Source organism: Pan paniscus, chromosome 1 (assembly GCF_029289425.2).
Source record: "Pan paniscus chromosome 1, NHGRI_mPanPan1-v2.0_pri, whole genome shotgun sequence".
In the NCBI taxonomy this organism is placed as follows: Eukaryota; Metazoa; Chordata; class Mammalia; order Primates; family Hominidae; genus Pan; species Pan paniscus.
Genome location: NC_073249.2, coordinates 86,757,310 through 86,780,603, shown reverse-complemented (window position 1 = coordinate 86,780,603; position 23,294 = coordinate 86,757,310). Strand labels below are relative to the sequence as shown.

General features: G+C 38.4%; 1 protein-coding gene across 1 annotated transcript; it reads right to left on the bottom strand.

Moving 5' to 3' along the window:
• Positions 1 to 10,774: 10,774 nt before the first annotated feature.
• On the bottom strand, positions 10,775 to 12,629 carry LOC129397738 (zinc finger protein 664). The gene is given in 3 exon segments (XM_063598706.1): positions 10,775 to 11,335; positions 11,844 to 12,136; positions 12,139 to 12,629. Coding segments are annotated over 3 exon segments (783 nt in total). The 5' UTR covers positions 12,377 to 12,629; the 3' UTR covers positions 10,775 to 11,083.
• Positions 12,630 to 23,294: the final 10,665 nt, after the last annotated feature.

Sequence of the window (23,294 nt, the reverse complement as noted above, 5' to 3'; positions counted from 1 at the left end):
AGAGTCAAGCACAAACTCATTGTGATGGTTAATTTTAGGTGTCAACTTGGCTAGCCATGGTATCCAGTTGTTTGATCAAAAAGTAGTACAACTGTTGCTGTAAAGATATTTTGTAGATTAACATTTACAATCTATTGACTTTAAGTACAGCTGATTACCCTGTGTGGGTGGGGTCTAAGAGCAAAGATTGATGTTTCCTGGAAAAGAAGGAATTTTGCCTCAAGACTATAATATAGAAATCCTGCTGGAGTCTCCAACTTGCTGTCTTGCCCTACAGATTTCAGACTAAGACTGCACCATCAACTCTTACCTGAATTTTCAGCCTGCTGGCCTGCTCAAAACATTTCAAGAATCAACAGCTTCCACAATTAACTTCTTACAATCTCTGTCTCTTTCTATATATATGTATACGTGTGTGTGCACGTACACACACACACACACACAGTATTGGTTCTGTTTCTCTGGAAAACCCTGACTGACATATCCATTGAAATCTCTTAAGACCTGGGCTTGACCTAAAAAATTGTCACTATTAGACAAAGTAAGTCACATAGCTAAGCCCAAAGTCAAAGGCAGGGAACATTCTCTGCCCATGATGAGGACATAGACAGGGCACAGATGCAGGAGGGAGAAAATAATTTAGGTCAATAATGCACTCTATCATGCTAGGGAAGATTTTCTTTCTAAAGAAGCAACACTGAAGTTGAGGCCTAAAAGATAAGTAGCAGTCAGTGCAGAGAAGAAAAGGAGAAGGAAAATCCAGGGAGAACACATGGGATAGAATGCAGGAAAGGCTCGAGGAGGGAAAGAGAGTGTATGTCAAGAGACTAGTGATTCTGAAGAAAGGTGGGAAATGATGCTGGAGAGAGAGAAAGGTACCAGACACCACAGAGCATGGTATCAGATGAAGAATTTCGCATTTTATTCTAACTGTAAATAGAAGCCATAAAAATGTTTTAAGTACAATAGTGATATGATAAATTTGCTTTTTGAAAATTATTACTCTAGCTGCTATGTGGAAATTGTATAGCAGGAGATCATTATATTAAAATTATTTTTAAAGTTATTGCAATAGTTCAGGCAAGAGACAAATTTTTTGTGACTGGTTTAGTAGTAGTGAAGGATAAAATGAAAATATGAGATACATGTTGCAGGAAAAATTAGTAGAAATTGGTAACTTCTGGAAGGAGATGTCATTTTCCGAGATAGAAAACATTACAGGAGAAACATGTTTGGGAGAGATTGATAAATGAAACGTTCATATAATTAGTAATAATTACTTAAGGGATAGGTTTCATTTTAATCAAGAATATCATTTATTTATAAGTGTTAAAAAAGAGGGGATACTAGCACACTACTAGGTTGAATAAAATCTCAAGCCTCTTTTCTCATTACTTAATGAAACTGGGTCTGGAAAATTACTTTTCATGTGCAATTTGATATCAGTTAATATAAGTGAGCCTAAGCTAATTTAATAATTTGTTGGTATGCATAATGAACTAGAATCTTATGTTATATAACTGTTTCAACAAAGTGATCCTATTTAAAGGCTATTAATAAAAGATGGTAGCACAATTGAAAAATACCTTTGCAAGGCTCCAAGGCAATGGACTTCAGTATGATCATTAACTCCAGATCTTTACAATGAGTTGTTCACAGCTGTTTCCATAACAGCCATTAAAATATTTACAACAAAAATGCTTTAAGGTAGGCAGGTGTCATTGAGTACATCCATTATTAACAAGGCTGGTAGCAAAACAAAAATGTAAAAAGTGCTAAAAGAAGAAATAGAACATCACTGTGTTTTCTGACAATCTCTGATTGCACACACTATCCATATGCTTTGCCCGATAAATAAATTTTCCCCAAGCTGCATGATTTCTTTTCTCTTTGTTTAGGAACTTTAACAGATGTTAGCTAGTGAATAGAAATAGCATCATTATTTTTAGTTTAAATCTTGCTATTAATACATGTTTTGCACTAACATATTTTCATAAATATTCAACTTTGAAAATTTAGAAAAAATTCATGCATTTCCATTTATAGGAAGCGAACACCCAAGAGAAATTCCTACGCATAAAAATTAAAGAAGGAATAGATAAATAGGTAGATTTCAGTTTCGTGTGGGTAGGGAAACTGACTGGCAGTGGAGTGGCAGGCAGCTAGCTCTTAATGTTCTATTTCAAAGGCTTTGGAAGTCATAATTAAAAACAACAGATATGATCAAAATTTTCACATTTGACTACGGTACGTATTTATATATGCAACTTTCAGATTTTATTATTTTGAGATTTTGGAAATCCACGGTATTTCCAACAACGTAATGGAAGTACGATGTGAATACTTGCCTTTGGATAAAGAGGAAGTTGCCTAGCTCTTCTCACTTCTCCGAGTCTCTGTGGCAGCCATGATGGAGCTCCTCTCAGATCTTACTTCTAGAGAGAATGTGCCAAACGGAGGGCAGTCAGTTTACAGCCTGCAGCACCTTCAGGATCCATTGTAGTATTCAAGCCTAAGCCACAGTCTGCCTAAGCAGTGCTAACCAGTGCCTGCGCATAGTGGGTGTATTAGTGATTGCTCATTTCTGTGCCATGTGGAAATTCTCTAAAGGATAATTTGCTCTGGAACCTCATTTTGGGCTGGCTGAGACCTCAAAGCTGTTTGAGCATCTTTCTACCCAAACTTCCTTCCTACCCTCTCTATTTTCATAGTATTGAAACTGCATTCTAGTCTGGAAAGTTCCTTGCTTCCTCCTTCTTATCTTTCACAAGGATTGTCCCCAATAATCTACTGGACTTTTATCTTCTTCTTGGCATCTGCTTCCTAGAGGACCTAAGCCGCACAATCCCTGATTTCTTTGGTGTCTGAATTCCCTCCTGTGTAATTCACTGTCACTAATGAAGCCCTGCCTTAAAGCCTGTATTGAGTTAACCTTATTTTCAAGACATATAAGTGACAAACATAAATAAGGCACTGTGCTGGGCATGATAGAAATACTAAGATGGTATGAAACGATATTACTTTTAAGAAGTCTATATAATTGTGGACAGCAAACACATGAGAAAAGAAAAAAAGAATAAAGGTATCCAAAAGGGCCTTTGAAAATGTAGAAAACACTTAGAATACCCTAGAAGAAAAGATGTCGAAGCTGAATCCCAAAGATAAGCAAGTGTTACGCAGGTAAAGAAAAGTGAGAAGGACATTCCAGGCACAACATGAGCAAAATTGCAACGTCCAGGAGCAGCATAGAGTATGAGGAGCATGAAGCATAGAGTGTTCAGGGCTAAGTATGTTCAGTGCTAAGCATGCCCAATACTAAGTATGTTCAGTGCTAAGCATGTTCAGTGCTGAGCAGCATGGAGTGCTCAGTGCCAAGTGTGAGAGTGGTAGGAGATGGATAGTGAACTAGATGCCACAGGAAAGGGATGGGAGCACCATGTACCTGACCAAGAATACAGTACTTTGTCTCTAGGTCACAGGGAGTCACTGAGGGTTATTGACCAAGTAGATGCATGCACTTCCATTTTCAGGAAGACAGTACCCTAAAACTATATGACCAGATTGGAACTTTAGATAAATTACTCTGGCCATAGTGTGGAAAAAGGATTGACAGAGGGGCCTGATCAGAACCAGTGAAAACAGGTTAGCTTGGCCAGGTGTGGTGGCTCACGCCTGTAATCCCAACACTTTGGAAGGCTGAGGTGGGGGGGATCACTTGAGGTCAGGGGTTCAAAACCAGCCTGACCAACATGGTAAAACCCCATCTCTACTAAAAAAGAAAACAAAAATTAGCCAGACATGGTGGCATGCACCTGTAGTCCCAGCTACTCTGGATGCTGAGGCAGAAGAATCGCTTGAAACTGGGAGGCAGAAATTGCAGTGAGTTGAGATTGCACCACTGCACTCCAGCCTGGGAAACAAAGCAAGACTCAGTCTAAACCAAACCAAACCAAACCAAACCAAAACAAAACAAAACAAAACAAAAAAACAAAGAAAACAGGTTAGCTCAAACATTCTTCCATACCCTGAGAAAACTTTAATTTTCTCCCAGGATTTCTGCAAATTCCTGAGCTTATGGTGGAAGGCTTGTATTTTCATGGCCACCTCAGATTCTAAACTTCTGCTTTGATTAGATTAGTTAAGTTCATCAGCTGTCCTGATGTCCACACCCTGCTTTCTTCATTCTACATTGTATCCATCCAGACAGGCACTTAGTTTCCAGTTCACTTCCTGCCACCTCCATTCCCAAAGACTACTCCATATTCTTACCTTTCAACATATCCATGCCAACATGGCTTTTGGACATATAGAAAATTTTGCTTAAATATTTTTTTAGAAAGGGGGAGGGGAAGGATTTGAAGTGGAGCTACTTTCTTTCTTTCTTTCTTTTTTTATTATATACTTTAAGTTCTGGGGTACATGTGCAGAACGTGCAGTTTTGTTACGTAAGTATACACATGCCATGGTGGTTTGCTGCATCCATCAACCCGTCACGTATATTAGGTATTTCTCCTAATGCTATCCCTCCCCTAGCCCCCCATCCCCCGACAGGCGTGTGATGTTCCCCTCCCTGTGTCCATGTGTTCTCATTGTTCAACTCGAAGTGGAGCTACTTTCTTTGAGCAAAAGAAAAAAAAAAACTTCTTTTAAAAAATCCTCTGATTGACAGTTTCTTATGAAGGTAAAATACTCTTACCATTTGATCTAGCAATCACATGCCTGTTTACCCAATTGAGTGAGAAACTTCTGTCTGCACAAAAACGTGCACATGAATGTTTATAGCAGCTTTATTTAATAATCACACAAAACTGGAAGCAATCAAGATATCTTTCAGTAGGTGAATGGATAAACAAACTTCGTACATCATACAATGGGATATTATTCAATGCTAAAAAGAAATGAATTGTCAAGCCATGAAAAGGCATGGAGGTGGCGGGGCATGGTGGCTCAAGCCTGTAATCCCAGCACATTAGGAAGCTGAGGCAGGCGGATCACCTGAGGTCAAGAGTTCGAGACCAGTCTGGCCAACATGGCAAAACCCCATCTCTACTAAAAATACAAAAATTAATTGGGTATGGTGGTGCACACCTGTAATCCCAGCTACTCAGGAAGCTGAGGCAGGAGAATCTCTTGAACCTGGAAGGCGGAGGTTGCAGTGAGCCAAGATCACGCCACTGCACTCCAGCCTGGGTGACAGAGCGAGACTCTGTCTCACACACACACACACACACACACACACACACACACACAGACATGGCAGAAACTTGCTCACATATTGGTAAGTCAAAGAAGCCAGTCTGAAAAGGATATATACTGTATGATTCCAACTATATGACATTTTGGAAAAGATAAAACAATAGAGACAGTGAAAAGATCAGGTATGGGGGGATGTGAGAGGGAGGGGAGAAATGAATAGGTAGAGCACAAGTGATTTTAGGACAGGGAAACTATTTCATGTGAAACTGTAATGGTGGATATATATCACTATGCATTTCTCAAAACCCATACAATGTACAACACAGAATAGAACTTTAATGTAAACTATGGAGTATAGTTAATAATCTTCAATATTGATTTATTAATTATAACAAATGTTACAAATGTCAGTCATTATTCTAGGTCAAAGTATTGAAAACAGGGAAAACTGCAGAGGTGGGAGATGGAGGGGATGGATATATGGAAGTATACATTCTATGTCCTCAGTTATCCTGTAAATCTGAAACTCTACTAAAATCTCTCTTAATATTTTATAATAATCTACCTCCCGTTTCTACCAACTTAGTTGCAGACTTTTCACCTGAAAATTTTTCATTTTGTTTGTCCTTGTATTTTCTGTTCTCCTTCTTGTTCATTTATCCTTAAAAGCAGCTTATTTACTTTAATCCTATCTCTTACCAAGCCACGCCCAAAGTTTTAGCTTCCTTCCCCACATATTTATCGGAGTATTTTCTTAAACTAAGATTGTTACTTCCTAACAAAAATATTGGTGCCAGCTGAAAAGATAATTTTTTTTCACCCTCCTACATATGTATGCTAACACTCTACCCTGACAAACTGACAAAGTGTGACTTTGATGGCTTAAGAACAAATAATACTGGTTATGTCATCAAACGAGCAAAATTGGGAGATTGGATGATCAGACATAGTTTACCTATTTGAAGGTTTATTAAATGTTAAAAATTTTCTGGCTCTTATTTCTTTTTTCCTTTCTGGTCGCCATTTTTTTCTCAGCAATAGCCTTTTCATTCAGTTTGCTTTGAATAACAGTTAAGCTGTTCTGCCCATAGAGTAGCCATTCTTTATTCCGTTACTTTCTTAATAAACTTGCTTTCACATTAAAAAAAAAAAAAAGAGGTCAGGCATGGTGGCTCACGCCTATAATCCCAGCACTTTCGGAGGCCAAGGCAGGTACAGCACTGGAGCCCAGGAGTTTGAGACCAGCCTGGGCAACATAGCAAGACTCTGTCTCTATTTAAAAAGAAAACAAAAAGCTAAGATAATAGTCACTATAAGGTTCCTTCAGTAGATGCTTGACCATCTCCTCCATACCTCAATTAGTGTGGCTGTTCGATTAGTTTCTCTTGAGTTCAAAAAAATTTGTATATATATTTACTGACAAATAAAACTGTATATTTTTATCATGTGAAGCATGATGTTTGGAACTATGTATGGTAGACTCAATCAAGCAAATTAATGTATGCATTAATGCATATATTTGCCACTTTTTAATGGTGAGAACACTTAAAATCTACTCTCAGTAATTTTCAAAATACATTGTTATTTACTACAGTCATGATGTTGTACAATAAATCTCTTGAATCTATTTTTCTTATCTAACTGAAATTTTGTATCCTTTAACCAACATCTCCCAGTCTTGCACTCTTCCACCTGCAGTCCTTGATATTCACCATTCTACTTCTATGAGATCAACTTTTTTAGATTCCACATATAAGTGGGGTCCTGTAATATTTGTCTTTCTGTGCCTGGCTTATTTCTTTTTTTTTTTCTATTTTAAATTTCAATAGGTTTTTGGGGAGCTGGTGGTGTTTGGTTACATGAATAAGTTCTTTAGTGATGATCTCTAAGATTTTGGTGCGCCCATCACCTAAGCAGTGTACACTGTATCCAACGTGTAATCTTTTATCTCTCACCCCCACCCTTTCCTCTGAGTCCTCAAAGTTCATCATATCATTCTTATGCCTTTACATCCTCACAGCTAAGCTCCCACTTATGAGTGAGAGCATACGATTTTGGTTTGCCATTCCTGAGTTACTTCACTTAGAATAATGATCTCTGATTCCATCCAGGTTGCTGCAAATGCCATTATTTCATTCCTTTTTGTGACTGAGTAGTATTCAATGGTGTGCGTGTATGTGTGTGTGTCTGTGAGTTACTTCACTTAGAATAATGATCTCTGATTCCATCCAGGTTGCTGCAAATGCCATTATTTCATTCCTTTTTGTGACTGAGTAGTATTCAATGGTGTGCGTGTATGTGTGTGTGTCTGTGTGTGTGTATATATATACACACATATATATACGTATATATGTGTGTATATATATACACATATACGTATATATGTATATACGTATATATGTGTATATATACACATATATACGTATATATGTGTGTATATATATACGTATATATATGTGTATATATATACATATATACGTATATATGTATATACGTATATATGTGTATATATACACATATATACGTATATATGTGTGTGTGTGTGTGTATATATATATATATCACAATTTCTTTATCCACTCATCGATTGATAGGCGTTTAGACTGGTTCCATATTTTTGCAATTGTAAATTGTGCTGCCATAGACATGCATTTGCAAGTATCTTTTTCATATAATGACTTCTTTTCCTCTGGGTAGATAGATACCCAGTAGGGAGATTGCTGGGTTAAATGGTAGTTCTATTTTTAGTTCTTTAAGGAATCTCCACACTGTTTTCCATAGTGGTTGTACTAGTTTACATACCCACCAGCAGTGTGAAAGCGTTCCCTTTTCACCATATCCATGCCAGTATCTATTATTTTTTGATTATGGCCATTCTTGCAGGGGTAAGGTGGTATTGCATTGTGGTTTTGATTTACATTTCACTGATCATTAGATGTCGAGTATTTTTTCATGTTTCTTGGCCAATTGTATATCTTCCTTTGAGAATTTTCTATTCATGTCCTTAGCCCGCTTTTTGATGGGATTGTTTGTTTGTTTGTTTTCTTCCTGATTTGTTGGCGTTCCTTGTAGATTCTGGATATTAGTCCTTTTGTCAGATGTATAGATTGTGAAGATTTTTTCCCACTCTGTCAGTTGTCTATTTATTCTGCTGATTGTTTCTTTTGCTTTGCAGAAGCTTTTTAGTTTAATTAAGTCCCATCTATTTATTTTTGTTTTTGTTGCGTTTGCTTTTGGGTTCTTGGTATGAAGCCTTTGCTTAAACCAATATCTAGAAGGGTTTTTTTCTGAAGTCATCTTCTTGAATTTTTATGGTTTCAGGTTTTAGATTTAGGTCCTTGATTCATCTTGAGTTGATTTTTTTTTCCTGTTATAAAGCGATTTTATTAAATTGATTTGGACATACTGTAGGTCAAATAATATTTTCTGAAGATAACAATTATGGACTTTAAAGCTCGACATAAAATTAGTAGCTTCAAAAGGGTTAGTCATATTCCCCAGCAACAGCATGATAAAATAATTCAACTATGTAGAAATATAGAACTCTAGGACTAGCTGGAAACTCGGAAATCATTTAGCCTAATGTTCTCATTTTGAGAGAAAACTAGACTCAAAGATTAAGCGATTTGCCCAAGCTCACATACCTAATAGTAATAAAGCTAGAAATCAAACCAATTTTTCCTAAAACTAAAATTCTATCAATGATATTTCAACTGGCTCTCTATCAACTAAAAGTCTAGGCTTTTCTCTAATGCTCCACGCTATTGTGACATGAAAGAGTGATAAGACACTACAGTAAATCGTACTTGTGGAATTCAGGCCTGGAAGGGGCTTTGGCAAATAACTAAGCCAGCCCTCTCTTTGTAAAAAGGAGGAAAAGTATCTGAAGTGACTTACCAAAGGCTTGTTAGCAGAGATGTCTGGATTAAAATCCAGATATTGACAAATTCACCCCCAAATCCCATCTCTAGTTTCATGGCCCACCCACTAAATCATGTGCTCCTTTTAAATCTCCTTTATGTGCTGAGGTTTTAGTTATACAAAAACCCCTTCCAGTCAAACAGAAAAAATTAATTCAAATATGGAGAGAAAAATCAAACTTTCAGTATTTTCGTGACTATTTTGAGTAGTTCATTTTCCAACCTCTTAGACAGCTGACAGACACCACTAACCTGATCACCTATTTCAGAGCTTCAAAGATCCTTAATTTCCCCAAAGACTTCCTGAGCAAAAGGACTACATGTGGGAAATCAATGAAAACAGGAATGAGAAGAGAAAGTTAAAAATTGGTTGCTTTTGTTCCTGTCATTGGGGACTTTTGGTCTTCTAAACATTCCTTGAGTTCCTCCACATGAGTTTTTAATATCAATCTAGCAAAAATTAAAACAAACAAAAAAAGGCCTATGAAAGTCAGGATACTGACCACCTCGGCATCTCTCCCCTTCCCCACTGCTTGCGAATGCCAGTGCTGGCCTGTTCCTTAAATGCACCGGCTCATCCCCCAGAGCAGCCTGTGTGCTCTGCCAGCGAGTGCTGCTTCTCCTCCGGCCTCAGCTCAACATCCCACCGTGGAAAGGCCTCCCTGACCACTAGCTAATGTCACCCCACCCCCACCCCCACCCCACCCCACCACTAAAATCATCACCCTAGTTTATTTTCTTCATAGCACTTAATCACTATCTCAAACTACATTATTTATTTGTTTACTTATCATCTGTCTCCTCCACCAGAAGTAAACTCCACAAGAGTAGGGACCTTGTCTGTCTCATCAGTGGTATTCCCAGCACCTAGCACAGTGCCTGGCATATAGGAGGTGTTCAATACATATTTGTTGAATGAAGAAAAGAATGATGGATTAATAAAGACGTTCATGCCTAACAAAGAACTGATACACAGTAATCAATGAAGGGGTATCAAGAACTCCTATGCATTATTGCCCAAGATTACAGAAACAGAGATTGAAACATTAGTGACTCCTCCTACCATCCACTTCTCATAAGGTCTCCCTAGCTAGGAAGGAGCTCCATCTGTTACCAAAGGAGCCCAGAGGGCAATTCTGGATGAAGAAAAACTCTCACTTTGCTTGCTTCTTCCTCCCTGCTATTTACATTCAGCTATTTCCAAAAAAATTCAAGTGAAAAATATGTGATGCAGCCACTAGAAAATAAGTCTAACAGAGACAGTGATGAGCAGAATCCACACAAATAAAAAAGGTTCAAGGACATATATGTCTGCCAATGACTTTTCTGATAGGCTAAGTGAATGGGAATTATGAGTCACCTAAAATCTAAAATGAAAGTTAATGCCATCTAGGAAGGGATGGATATTTATGGGGATTTTGAGGACATATAGGTAGGGTGGGTTCAGGAATAATAGGATATATGGAAAGATATGTAGGGGCTAAATCAAGTGTTAACCTCAGAAATACCAGAACGTGATCTTAGTGGGAGCTGTCTGTTTTCCAATGCATTGCCAGTACGCTCGAATAAAGAGGAAGGAAGGGCATGAGCTCCTCAAGGGGGAGTATCTGGGATAGCTTTTAAGGAAAGCATAGATAGAAGGTGACTCAGGAGGCCGGGCAATGATCGTGGCTTTTTGTGTAGTCTTTCAACTATGGAGGCATCGTGCTGGAATCCCAGGAAGCGACATCTGTGACTGGGACCTGAGAGCCATCCTGGGCGGATGCTCAGAGGTCCACATTCAAAGTCAACCTGTGGAACACACTTGGCATGAACCAACAAATCAATCTCACATATGCCTCCTCAGAAACAATGTTCTGCTAGGGATTGCATAAATATTTCTTGGGTCAATGTAGGTATGTATATACAGGGTTTCCTTCCTAGTGGCACTTATGGGTTTTAAGATTTTAAACGCTTAGCAAAACGTTTTATATAACTGATATTTTGAGATGGTTTCTCTCCTTTGTGTGGACTCTCTGGTGGATGCAGAGGCTCGTACTCTGACTGAAGGCCTTTCCGCACTCATCACATTTGAAAGGTTTCTCTCCTGTGTGGACTCTCTGGTGGATGCACAGGCTCGAACTCTGACTGAAGGCCTTCCCACATCCACAACATCTATAGGGTTTCTCTCCAGTGTGGACTCTCTGGTGGATGCAGAGGCTCGAACTCTGACTGAACGCCTTCCCACACTCATAACATTTATAGGGTTTCTCTCCTTTGTGTGGACTCTCTGGTGGATGCAGAGGCTCGTACTCTGACTGAAGGCCTTTCCGCACTCATCACATTTGAAAGGTTTCTCTCCTGTGTGGACTCTCTGGTGGATGCACAGGCTCGAACTCTGACTGAAGGCCTTCCCACATCCACAACATCTATAGGGTTTCTCTCCAGTGTGGACTCTCTGGTGGATGCAGAGGCTCGAACTCTGACTGAACGCCTTCCCACACTCATAACATTTATAGGGTTTCTCTCCTTTGTGTGGACTCTCTGGTGGATGCAGAGGCTCGTACTCTGACTGAAGGCCTTTCCGCACTCATCACATTTGAAAGGTTTCTCTCCTGTGTGGACTCTCTGGTGGATGCACAGGCTCGAACTCTGACTGAAGGCCTTCCCACATCCACAACATCTATAGGGTTTCTCTCCAGTGTGGACTCTCTGGTGGATGCAGAGGCTCGAACTCTGACTGAACGCCTTCCCACACTCATAACATTTATAGGGTTTCTCTCCTGTGTGGACTCTTTGATGCATGCAGAGGCTGGAGGTGTGCCTGAAGGCCTTCCCACACTCTTCACATTTAAAGGGCTTCTCTCCAGTGTGGACTCTCTGATGCATGCAAAGGTTTGAACTATTACTAAAGCCCCTTCCACACTCACTACAGACATACGGTTTCTCACCTGTATGAACTCTCATATGAATTTGAAGATGGGAGCTCCAATTGAAGGCTTTGCCACACTCGTAACATTTATAGGGCTTCTCCACTGTTGGATTTTCTTATGTCTATTAAGTTTTGTTGTAGTGCTAAAATCCTTACCACAATCATCACATTTATAGACCTTCTCTCCTGTATGGTCTCTCCAATGAATATGAAGTTCTGATATATGAAAGAAACCCTTATCACACTTGTCACATTTATGGGGCTTCTCAGCTGTGTGAATTTTCTGATGCATAAAAAGATCTGCTCTCTCAGAGAAAAATTCCCTACACATGGGGCACTTGTAGATCATTTTTCCTATTTGGTATCGTGATTTCGAGGAGAAAATTTCCTTACGATTACTACAGTTACAAGACTGTTATTTCATAGAGTCTCTTATTTGGCCATTTTGGCAGTCTATCTCAGGCTTGCTCTATTAGGTAAGTTTAAGGTCAGCCTAAGCTTTTCCCTGCCTGTCTTTCTACGGAAGCTTTCTTCCTGCATAGTGTTCCTCACTCAGTATTATTATCGATTATAAAGTGACATTGACTTCCACGTGAATTCTGTAACTCATTAACACAGAACTTTGTTTTAGATCCTGAGTTTTCAACATTCCAAGGGGCTCTCAAAGTGCAAACCTTTGCGTTTTTGAGCCCCTGGAATCTTCCTCTTGTAGAGCAATCTTGTACGTCTCACTTCTAGAAAAAGGACTGTACAGTATATCCCCTGTTATCGAAGGATGAGATACTGCTGGCTGGTCTCGAGCCCCTGCAGTTGCCCCTTGAAGAGTCAGTTTGGCATTCTGCCTCCTGCACATCAGACAGGAAAGCCTTTCCAGCAAGCAGGCTCCTCGGGGTCCAGGTATGGCAAGCCCTGCTTTGGGGAATTCCCTACATGGGTATCATGCCGTCTCCTTTTTTGGTCTTGAAGAAGCTCTCTTATCTTCCAAAGATGTGTCTCTTGGATTTGCAGGTCACAGTGACAGGATCAAAACCCCCAAGACATTCCAGAAGAACAGGCAGAGGCAGGGCCCACAGTGGCTGAAGGACTACAAAGGCCTTAGGATCCTGGGTGAGAATCCGGCCCTTGTTGTGGTCAAACAATGGAGGCGTCCGGCGGCAGCAGCCTTCTGCGCTGGGTGCGCGAGGGGTTCCTCATCACCTGAGCGGGATGCTCGCCTCCTCTGCCGGACGCAGGGCGCCCGGCCGCCATCTGCGCCCCCCGGCCCCGCTCCCCCGCACTGCGGGCCCGCGGCCGACCGCCCGAGGCCCGAGGGGCGGCTTCTCAGCCCGGGACCCGCCAGGCTGCGCGGAGCCGCTCTGACCTTCCCCGCCATCCCCCGAGTTGATTTTTGTATAAGGTGAGAGATGAGTGTCCAGATTCATTCTTTTTTTTTTTTTTTTTGAGGGAGAGTCTCACTCTGTCTCCCAGGCTGGAGTGCAGTGGCGCGATCGCGCTCACTGCAAGCTACGCCTCCCTGGTTCACACCATTCTCCTGCCTCAGCCTCCGGAGTAGCTGGGACTACAGGCACCTGCCACCACACCCGGCTAATTTTTTGTATTTTTAGTAGAGACGGGGTTTCACCATGTTAGCCGGGGTGGTCTCGATCTCCTGACCTCGTGATCCACCCACCTCGGCCTCCCAAAGTGCTAGGATTACAGGCGCGAGCCACCGCGCCCAGCCCAGATTCATTCTTCTACATGCGGCTTGCCAACTATCCCAGCACCATTTGTTGAATAGGGTGTCTTTTCCCCCATTTATGCTTTTGTTTGCTTTGCCAAAGATCAGTTGGCTGTAAGTATTTGGGTTTATTTCTGGGTTCTCTATTCTGTTCCATTGGTCTGTGTGCCTATTTTTATACCAGTACCATGCTGTTTTGGTGACTATGGCCTTATCACATAGTTTGAAGTCAGGTAATGTGATGCCTCCAAATTTGTTCTTTTTCTTAGTCTTGCTTTGGCCCTGAGTGCTCTTTTATGGTTCCATATGGATTTTAGAATTGTTTTTTTCTATTTCTGTGAAGAATGATGGTGGTATTCTGATGGGAATTGCATTGAATTTTTAGATTGCTTTTGGCAGTATGGTCATTCTACCCATCCGTGAGCATGGGATGTGTTTTGATTTGTTTGCATTGTCTATGATTTATTTCAGCAGTGTTTGTAGTTTTCCTTGTAGAGGTCTTTCACCTCCTTGGTTAGGTATATTCCTAAATATTTTATTTTTGCAGCTATTGTAAAAGGGGCTGAGTTCCTGATTTGATTCTCAATTTGGTCACTGTTGGTGTATAGCACCGCTATTGATTTGTGTGTATTAATTTTGTATCCTGAAACTTTGTTGACTTCATGTATCAGTTCTAGGAGCTTTTTGGAGGTGGGGTGTCAAAAACCTTTATTTTGTCATATTACCAGAATTCTTATTCTGGTTCCTTCTCATTTGGGTAGACTATGTCAGAGAGAAGATCTGCGGCCCAAGGGCTGCTCTTCAGATTCTTTTGTCCCACAGGGTTCTCCCTTGATGTAGTGTTCTCCCCCTTCCCCTAGCGATGTGGCTTCCTGAGAGCCAAATTGTAGTGATTGTTATTTCTCTTCTAGATCTAGCCACCCAGCAGAGCTATTGGTTTCCGGGCTGGTACTGGGGGCTCTCTGCACAGTTCTGTGATGTGAACCATCTTCATTCAGGTCTCTCAGCCATGGATAGCAGCAGCTGCTCCAGTAGAGGTGGCAGGGGAGTGAAATGGAGTCTGTGAGGGCCCTTAGTTGTGGTTTTATTTATTGAACTAGTTTCTTGTGGGTTGGCCTCCTGCCAGGAGGTAGCACTTTCAGGACAGCATCAGCTATGGTAGTATAGGGAGGATCAGGCCATGGGTGGGGGCCTAGAGCTCCCAAGAGATTATGTCCTTTGTCCTCGGGTGGCAGGTAGGTAGAGAAAGACCATCAGGTTGGGGGGACAGGGTTAGGCGTGTCTGAGCTCAGACTCTTTATGGGTGGGGCTTGCTGCAGCCGCTGAGGGGGATGAGGGTGTGGTTAGGAGGCCAATGAAGTTATGTTCCCAGTGGGATTATGGCTGCCTTTGCTGTGTCATGCAGGTGGCCAGGGAAGTAGGGGGAAGTCAGCTGTTTACAAGCTTCACCCAGCTCCCACACAGCCCAAAAGGCTGGTTTCACTTCCCCCATGCCCCAAACCCCAACAACACTGGGATTATTTCCAGGTAGTGGATGAGCAGGGCTGAAAACTTGCCCGAGGCCACCAGCCTCTTGGCTGAGAAATCAAGTAGGGGGCTTTCAGATTTCGCACCTTCCTGCCTGCTGTGGCTTCTGTGCTGTGTCTGCACTCCTGATTCAACCCCTCCACCGAGTTCTGTCCAGGAAACTCCATGTCTGGTCAAAATTATTACAAAGTTCAGTTGGAAGTTTCCTTTTCCCCGTGATCTTTCCCAGTGTTTCTGGCAAACCTCCCCAAGGACCTCTGCAAGACAAAGTCAGAAATGGCTTCCCTAAGGACAGAGAGAGCCCACAGGGCTCTTCCTGCTGCTTCCTCTACCCTTGAATTTGCTTGGCTCTCAAAATTTGTCTCAGCTCCAGGTAAGGTCAAATCCTTTTCCCATGATCTGGACCTTCAGGTTCCCTATTGAGGGTGTGTTTTGGAGGGCAGACGATTCTCCTTTCACAATTTCACACTTTGGGCACTCACAGTTTTTTGGCTGTCTCCCAGGGCCCGCATGAGCAATTCACTTCTTTAAAAGGGTTTATGAATTCTCTTGGCTTTCCTGGTATGTTCCTGTGTTAGTTCTTGGAGCGAAAGTTCACGATGTGAGTCCCCACACGCTGCTCTGTCTGTCCGAGTGGTAACTGCACTCCTATCCACCATTTTCCCCAATTTCTCCCCATTGGCTTATTTCATTTAAACATAATGTCTTTTAGGTTCATCCATGTTGCAACTACGAAGTTGTCCTTCTTTTTAAGCCTAGGTAGTATTCTATTTTGTGTGTGTGTGTGTACACACATTTCATATACACACACATATATATATATGGCACACTTTCTTTATCCATTCATCTCTTGATGGACAGTTAGATTGATTCTGTGTATTGCCTATTGTGAATAATGCTGCAGTGAATATGGGGATGCAGATATCTCTTCAACATGCTGATGTCTTTTGGATATATGCCTAGTAGTAGGATTTCTGGATCATATGGTAATCTATTTTTAGTTTTCTGAGGAACCTCCATACTGTCTTATATAATGCCTGTACTAATTTACATTCACACTAACAATATTCAAGAAGTCCTCTTCTTTTCACATCCTTGTCAATACTTCCTATCTTTCATCTTTTTTATAGTAGCCATTCTAACAGGTGTGAGGTGATGTCTCATGGTTTTAATTTGCATTTCCCTGATAATTAATGATGTTGAGCATTTTTTCATATAGCTGTTGGTCATTTGCTAGTCTTTTTAGAGAAATGTCTATTTGGGTCCTTTGCTTAATTTGTTATCAGATTTTTTGTGTGTTGTTTAGTTGTTTGAGTTTCTTATATATTTTGAATATTAACTTTTCATCATCAGCAGTATGATTTGCAAACACTTTCTCCCATTCTGTAGGTTGTTTCTTCACTCAGTTGTTTGTTTCCTTTACTGTGTAGAAACTTTTTAGTTTGACGTAATCCCGTTTGTCTATTTTTGCTTTTGTTGTCTGTGCTTTTGAGGTCATAACCAAAGAAATTATTCTCCAGACTGATATCATAAAACTTTTCTTCTATGTTTCTTCTAGTAGTTTTACAGCTTCAGGTCTTATATTTCAGTCTGTAATCCATTTTAACTTAATTTTTATATATAGGATGAGATAAGGATCTAATTTTACTCTTCTTCATGAAGATATTCTGTTTTACCAAAACCAATTATTAAAAACACTGTTCTGTCTCCATTGTATGTTCTTGGCACCTTTCTTGCAAATTTATTGACTAAATTGATGTGTGTATTTATTTCTCAGTTTTACATTTTGCTCCATTGATCAATGTGTCTGTGTTTATGCCAGTGCTATGCTGTTTTCATTACAATAGCTTTATAATATATTTTGAAATCAGGGGGTGTGATGCCTCCAGCTTTCTTCTTTTTGCTCAAAATTGTTTTGACTATTTGGGGGTCCTTTGTGATTCCCTACAGAGTTTACAATTGTTTTCCTATTTCTGGGAAAAATGACATTGGAATTTTGATAGGGATTGCATTGAATCTGTAGATTGCTTTGGTCAGTATGAACATTTTAACAACAGTGATATATCTTTCCATTTATTTATGTCTTCCTCAATATTTTTCATCAGTGTCTTACAGTTTTCTTTCTTTCACCTCTTTGGTTAAATTTATTCCTAATTGCATTGAAAATATGGACTCTGAAAAAAAATTCCTATTTTATTTTCATAGCTATTGTGAATAGGATTGTGTCTTGATTTCATTGTCAAATAGATTGCTGTTAGTGTATAGAAATACCACTAATTTTTATATATGGATTTTGTAATCTGTAACTTTATGGAATTTATTTATTAGTTATAACAGCTTTTTGGTGATATCTTTAGGTTTTTCTGCATGTAAGATCATGTCATCTGCAAACAGCAACAATTTAACTTCTTTCCTTCCAATTTCAATGGGTTTTATTTCTTTCTGTTTTCTAATTGCTCTAAGACTTCTAGTGCTATGTTGAGTAGAAGTGGTGAGAGTGAACATCCTTGTCATATTTCTGATCTTAAATAAAAAGCTTTCAACTTTTCACCATTGAGTATAATGTTAACTGCAGTCATGTCATACAAGGCCTTTATTGGATTAATAAATATTTCTTCTTATATCTAATTTGTTAAGAGTTGATATTGAATTTTGTCAAATTTTTTTTCTGAGGTGATAATATGGTTTTAGGCTTTGATTCTCTTAATATGGTTTACTGCATTTATAGAATTTTGTGTGCTGAACCATCTTTGCATCCCTCGAAAAATCCTACTTGATCATGCTGTATGATTCTTTGAAAGTGCTGTTGAATTTGGTTTGCTAGTATTTTGTTGAGGATTTTTGTATCTATATTCATGAGGGATGTTGGCCTATAATTTTCTTTTCTTGTAGTGTCTTTGTTTAGCTTTGGTATCAGGGTATTGCTGGCCTCATAAAATGGGTTTGGAAGTATTCCCTCCACTTCATTTTTTTGGAGGAGATTTTAAATGATTGTTGTTAGTTATTCTTTAAATGTTTAGTAGAACTCAACAGTGAAGCCATCAGTTCCTGGGATTTTCTTTGATGAGAAACTTTTTATTACTGATTTAATCTCCTTACATGTTGTAAGTCTGTCCAGATTTTTTTATTCCTCATGATTCAGTCTTTTATTTCTTCAGTATGTGTCTAGAAATTTATCCACATCTTCTAGGTTATTCAATTTGTTATCATATAGTTGTGTATAGTAGTCTCTTAGGATCCATTGTATTTTTGTGGTACCAGTTATAATGTTTCTCTTTGATTTCTGATTTTATTTATCTGAGTTTTCTCTCTTTTTTCTTAGTAAAATGTTTTTACTAAAGGTTTGCCAAATTTGTTTACCTTTTCAAAAAACCAACTCTTAGTTTCATTGACCTTTTCTATTGTTTTTCTAGGCTTACTTTAATTCTGCTTGATCCTTATCGTTTATTTACTTCTACTAACTTTGGACTTAGTTTGTTCTTTTTCTAGTCCCTTGAGGTCTAACATTGGATTGTTTATTTGAGATATTTATTCTTTTTGGCGTAGGCATTTATTGCTATAAACTTTCTTCTTCAACCTGCTTTCTTACATCCCATAAGTTTCAATATGTTGTGTTTCCATTTTTAATGTCTCAAGATATGTCTAATTTTCCTTTCAACTTCTTTGATTCATTTGTTGTTCAGGAGCATGCTGTTTAATTTCCATGTACTGGTGAATTTTCCAAAATTCCTCCTGTTATTATTTTTACTTTTATATTATTGTGGTCATAAAAGATTCTTGATATGATTTCAGTCTTTTTTAAATAAATATTAAATACACATTGCATTTTATTATTCAGAGTATCTATCTCATAGATTTGGTATAAAGATTGGATAAAATAAATTTGTGTAAAGTTCTTCACATAATAAATGCTCAATTGATGTATTTCTGTATTTTCAGGACACTTGCTTCCCCTCCCAAGGAAGCGGTTGTAAAAACATTCCACTTTTAGTGCACGATCTTTTTTTTTTTTAAATTAAAGACAAAATCTTGTTATGTTGCCTCCAAGCTGGCCTCAAAATCTTGGGCTCAAGTGATCCTCCCACCTCAGCCTCCTGAGCAGCTGAATAATGTTTTTAAAATAGCCTTTCCTTTATGAAAACCCAAAATAAACCCCATCTGTATACTATTTATCAATTTAACTGAGGTCTTTTCCACAAGAAACTTCCAGGTTAATGGTTGTTGGCCTGTTTTCTTTTTTCCCTAATGTAATATCCCACAGATATAATTTTTCTCCTAAGAAGCCATGATTTGTTTCTTTAATGAAGGGGTTGTATGTGTTTAGTTGTAAAAATTTACACTAGCCAACAGAGACCTGCACTTAATGAGTTATTTAAAAAGAGATTGTTAGTGTTCTTTCATTATTACTAGCATACTATTACTATTACTATTTTTGAATCCTGGAAACCAGCTTAAATTAATAAAGGCCAAGTAATTGTCATTTTCTGAGTTGACTCTTTGTTATACTGGTTATTAAGCACATTGCCTGAGAATACTTACTTGCTATCAGATTTTCTCCTAGAATGGAGGACTCTATTATGCTGTGAACACTCATTATTTTAGACATTATGCTGAGAGAGAGCGGAGAAGGCATTTGGGGAGATTGCTTTCCCACATGCCATTGGATCATCTGATTATTGTTTTTTGCTTTATTGATCCATATAGACTCTCTTTGCAGGTGTGAACAGTTACTAAATTCAATAAAAATAAAATTAAAGGCCCCCTAAGAGCTAGAAAGATAAAAATAGAATATCTCATTTTGCTGGTCCTGGGAAGTGTCCCACTAACTTGTCTGCTATTTCATTCCCCACACCCTTCTCAAGTATGCTGCATATTCACAATAGTAAAGGCGTGGAATCAACCTAAATGCCCATCAATGCTAGACTGGATAAAGAAAATATGCCACATTATACACCATGGAATACTTTGCAGCCATAAAAAAGGAGATCATGTCCTCTGCAGCAACATGGACGGAGCTGGAGGCCATTATCCTTAGCAAATAAAGGCAGGAACAGAAAACCAAATACCACATGTTCTCACTTATAAGTGGGAGCTAAATGATGAGAACACATGGACAAATGAGGGGGAGCAACAGACACTGGGGCCTACTGGAAACTGGAGGGTGGAAGATGGGATGAAGGAGAGGATTAGGAAAAATATTAATGGGTACCAGGCTTAATACCTGGGTGATAAAATAATCTGTACAATAAACTCTCATGACACAAGTTTACCTATGTAGTAAACCTGCACATGTACCCCTGAACTTACAAGTTAAAAATAAAAATATTTTTGTATCATAAAAAATTATAGTATAGAGGAATTTTAAATTGAGAAAGATTCTTAGCAATTATCCAAACATGAATTCCAGAGAGATATTGTAATTTGCCTAGGGTAGCACACCTGGTAAGTGGAAAGGCTTGTGTGTTCTCATTAGCTCAATACTTTTTTCACCAACCACTCAACAGGTCATGTACCTATTTGTTAATAAAACTGAGTTTTCACTCCTTGAAAGAGAAAAATGATTAAAGTCTCCATTAATATACTAACCTTTGGAAGATTCAAGAATCTCCAAATTCATTGCCATATATATGAAGAAGCTTGACTTCCTTTCTTAGCATATTCAGCAACACACACACATGCACACACACATATGTACACATGTACACTATCAACTGGTTGAAGTGGTGATTTCAATATAGATGTTAATAAAAGTGATGGTGATGAAAGAAAGAAACTCGCAAACTCCCTTCAGTTATGCAATTCTGTGAATTCCAGTCTATTCACATGATGATATACTCAAAACACTGTTACCCTCATCCACAGTATGACTTTCTTAACTTTTGTTTTACTTAAAAATTAGGATCATTTTGTTCATGGTTCATTTCAGTGTATGGTGATATGAATATTCTAGAAGGATTGTCAGCACTGACCACTCTGATGTGAGAATTGGAAAAATGAATGTCTTAAATATCATGCATTGGTAGTAAATGTTATTCTGGCATGATGAATTGTTTCCAGAAATTGAAATATGAGAGACTTGGTTTTGCTGGGAAGAAAGAACCCTCAATCTTAAATTTGTTAAGCCTTGTTTTTTGCCTAACTTATGATGATCTATTTTCAAGAATACACTTGAGAATAATATGTATTCTGCAGCTGTTGGAGGGAATGTTCTATATATGTATTTTAGAGCTATTTGGTTTAAAGTGTAGTTTGTGTTTAATGTTTCTTATGATGTGTCCATTGTTGAACATGAGATTTTGAAGTTCTCTATTATTATTGTATTATCGTCTACTTCTCCGCTCATAGCTATTTATATTTGCTTTATATATTTATTGCTGATGTTTGTGTGTATGTATATATAGATAGATAGATTAGATATAATTGTTATATCCTCTTAATGAATTGACTTCTTTATTACTACATAATTATCTTCTTTGCCTCATTTGACAGTTTTTGACCAAAAGTCTATTTTATCTAATATAAGTATGGCTACCCTGCTCTTTTCTGGTCTCCATTTGAATGGACTATCATTTTCCATCTCTTCACTTTTAGTCTATGTGTGTCCTTAAAGGAGAAATTAGCCTCTTACAGGCAGCATAAGTTAGGTCTTTCGTTTTGTAAATGTATTCAGCCACTCTAGGTCTTTTGATTGGAAAAGTTAATTCATTTACATTCAAGGTAATTATTGTTAGATAAAAACTTAATACTGGCATTCTGTTAATTGTTTTCTGGTTGTTTTACAGATCTTTGTTCCTTTCTTCCCCTCTTGCTGTCTTCCTTTGTAACTGGGTGATTTTCTCTAGTGTTATGTTTTGATTCCTTTCTTTCGTCTTTTCTGTATCTACGATAGATTTTTGTTTTGTGGTTACCATGAGGCTTCTATAAAATATCTTACAGTTAAAATATGCTATTTTTGTTCTCGTTTATTTGCAGGAGCTAAAAATTAAAATAACTGAACTGAGGAAGATAGAGAGTCAAAGGAGCCTGGGAAGGATAGTAGCTGGTGGGAATGGGAAGTGGAGATGGTTAGTGGGTTCAACAATAGTTAGAAAGACTGAATAAAACCTAGTATTTGATAATGCAACTGGGTTACTATAGTCAAAAATAATTTAATTGTATATTTTAAAATAACTACAAGGGTATAATTGGATTGTTTGTAACACAAAGGATAAATGCTTGAGGTGATGGAAACCCCATTTACCCTGATGTGATTACTACACATTTCATGCTTATATCAACACATCTCATGTAACCCATAAATATATACACCTATTATGTACCCACAAACATTTGAAAAATTAAAAAATAAATAAAAATAAAATATGCTCTTTTAAGCTGATAACACCTTAACTTTGATCACGTTTTAAAAACTTTACACTTTTACTGTCCTCTACATTTTATTTTTTCAATGTCACAATTTAGATATTTTTATATGTATCCCTGAACAGTTACTATATATATTATTTTTAATAGTTTTGTCTTTTAACCTTTATACTAAAGTGATTTACCCACAACCATTACAGTGTTAGAGTATTCTGAGTTTGACTTTGAAATTAATTTTCCCAGTGTTTTTTATGTTCATTTTTTCATTCATTCATTTATTACCTATTAGTGTCCTTTTCTTTCAGCTTGAAGAATTCCATTTAGCATTTCTTGTGAGATAGGTTTGGTGGTGATAAACTCTCTCAGCTTTTGTTTGTCAGGAAATGTCTTTAACTCTCCTTTCTGAAGGATAATTTTGCTAGGTACAGTATTCTGGGTTGGCAGGTTTTTTGGCTTTTGTTTTGTTTTGCTTTGCTTTTCCCTTCAACCCATTGAGTATATCATCCCATTCTCTCCTGGCCTGTAAAGCATCTGCTGATAAATTGGCTGCTAGCCTTATTGGAGCTCTGGTACATGTGATTTGCTCCTTTTCTCTTGTTGCTTTCAGGATCCTCTCCTTTTGTTTTCTGTTAGTTTGATTATAATATGTCTTACTGTAATC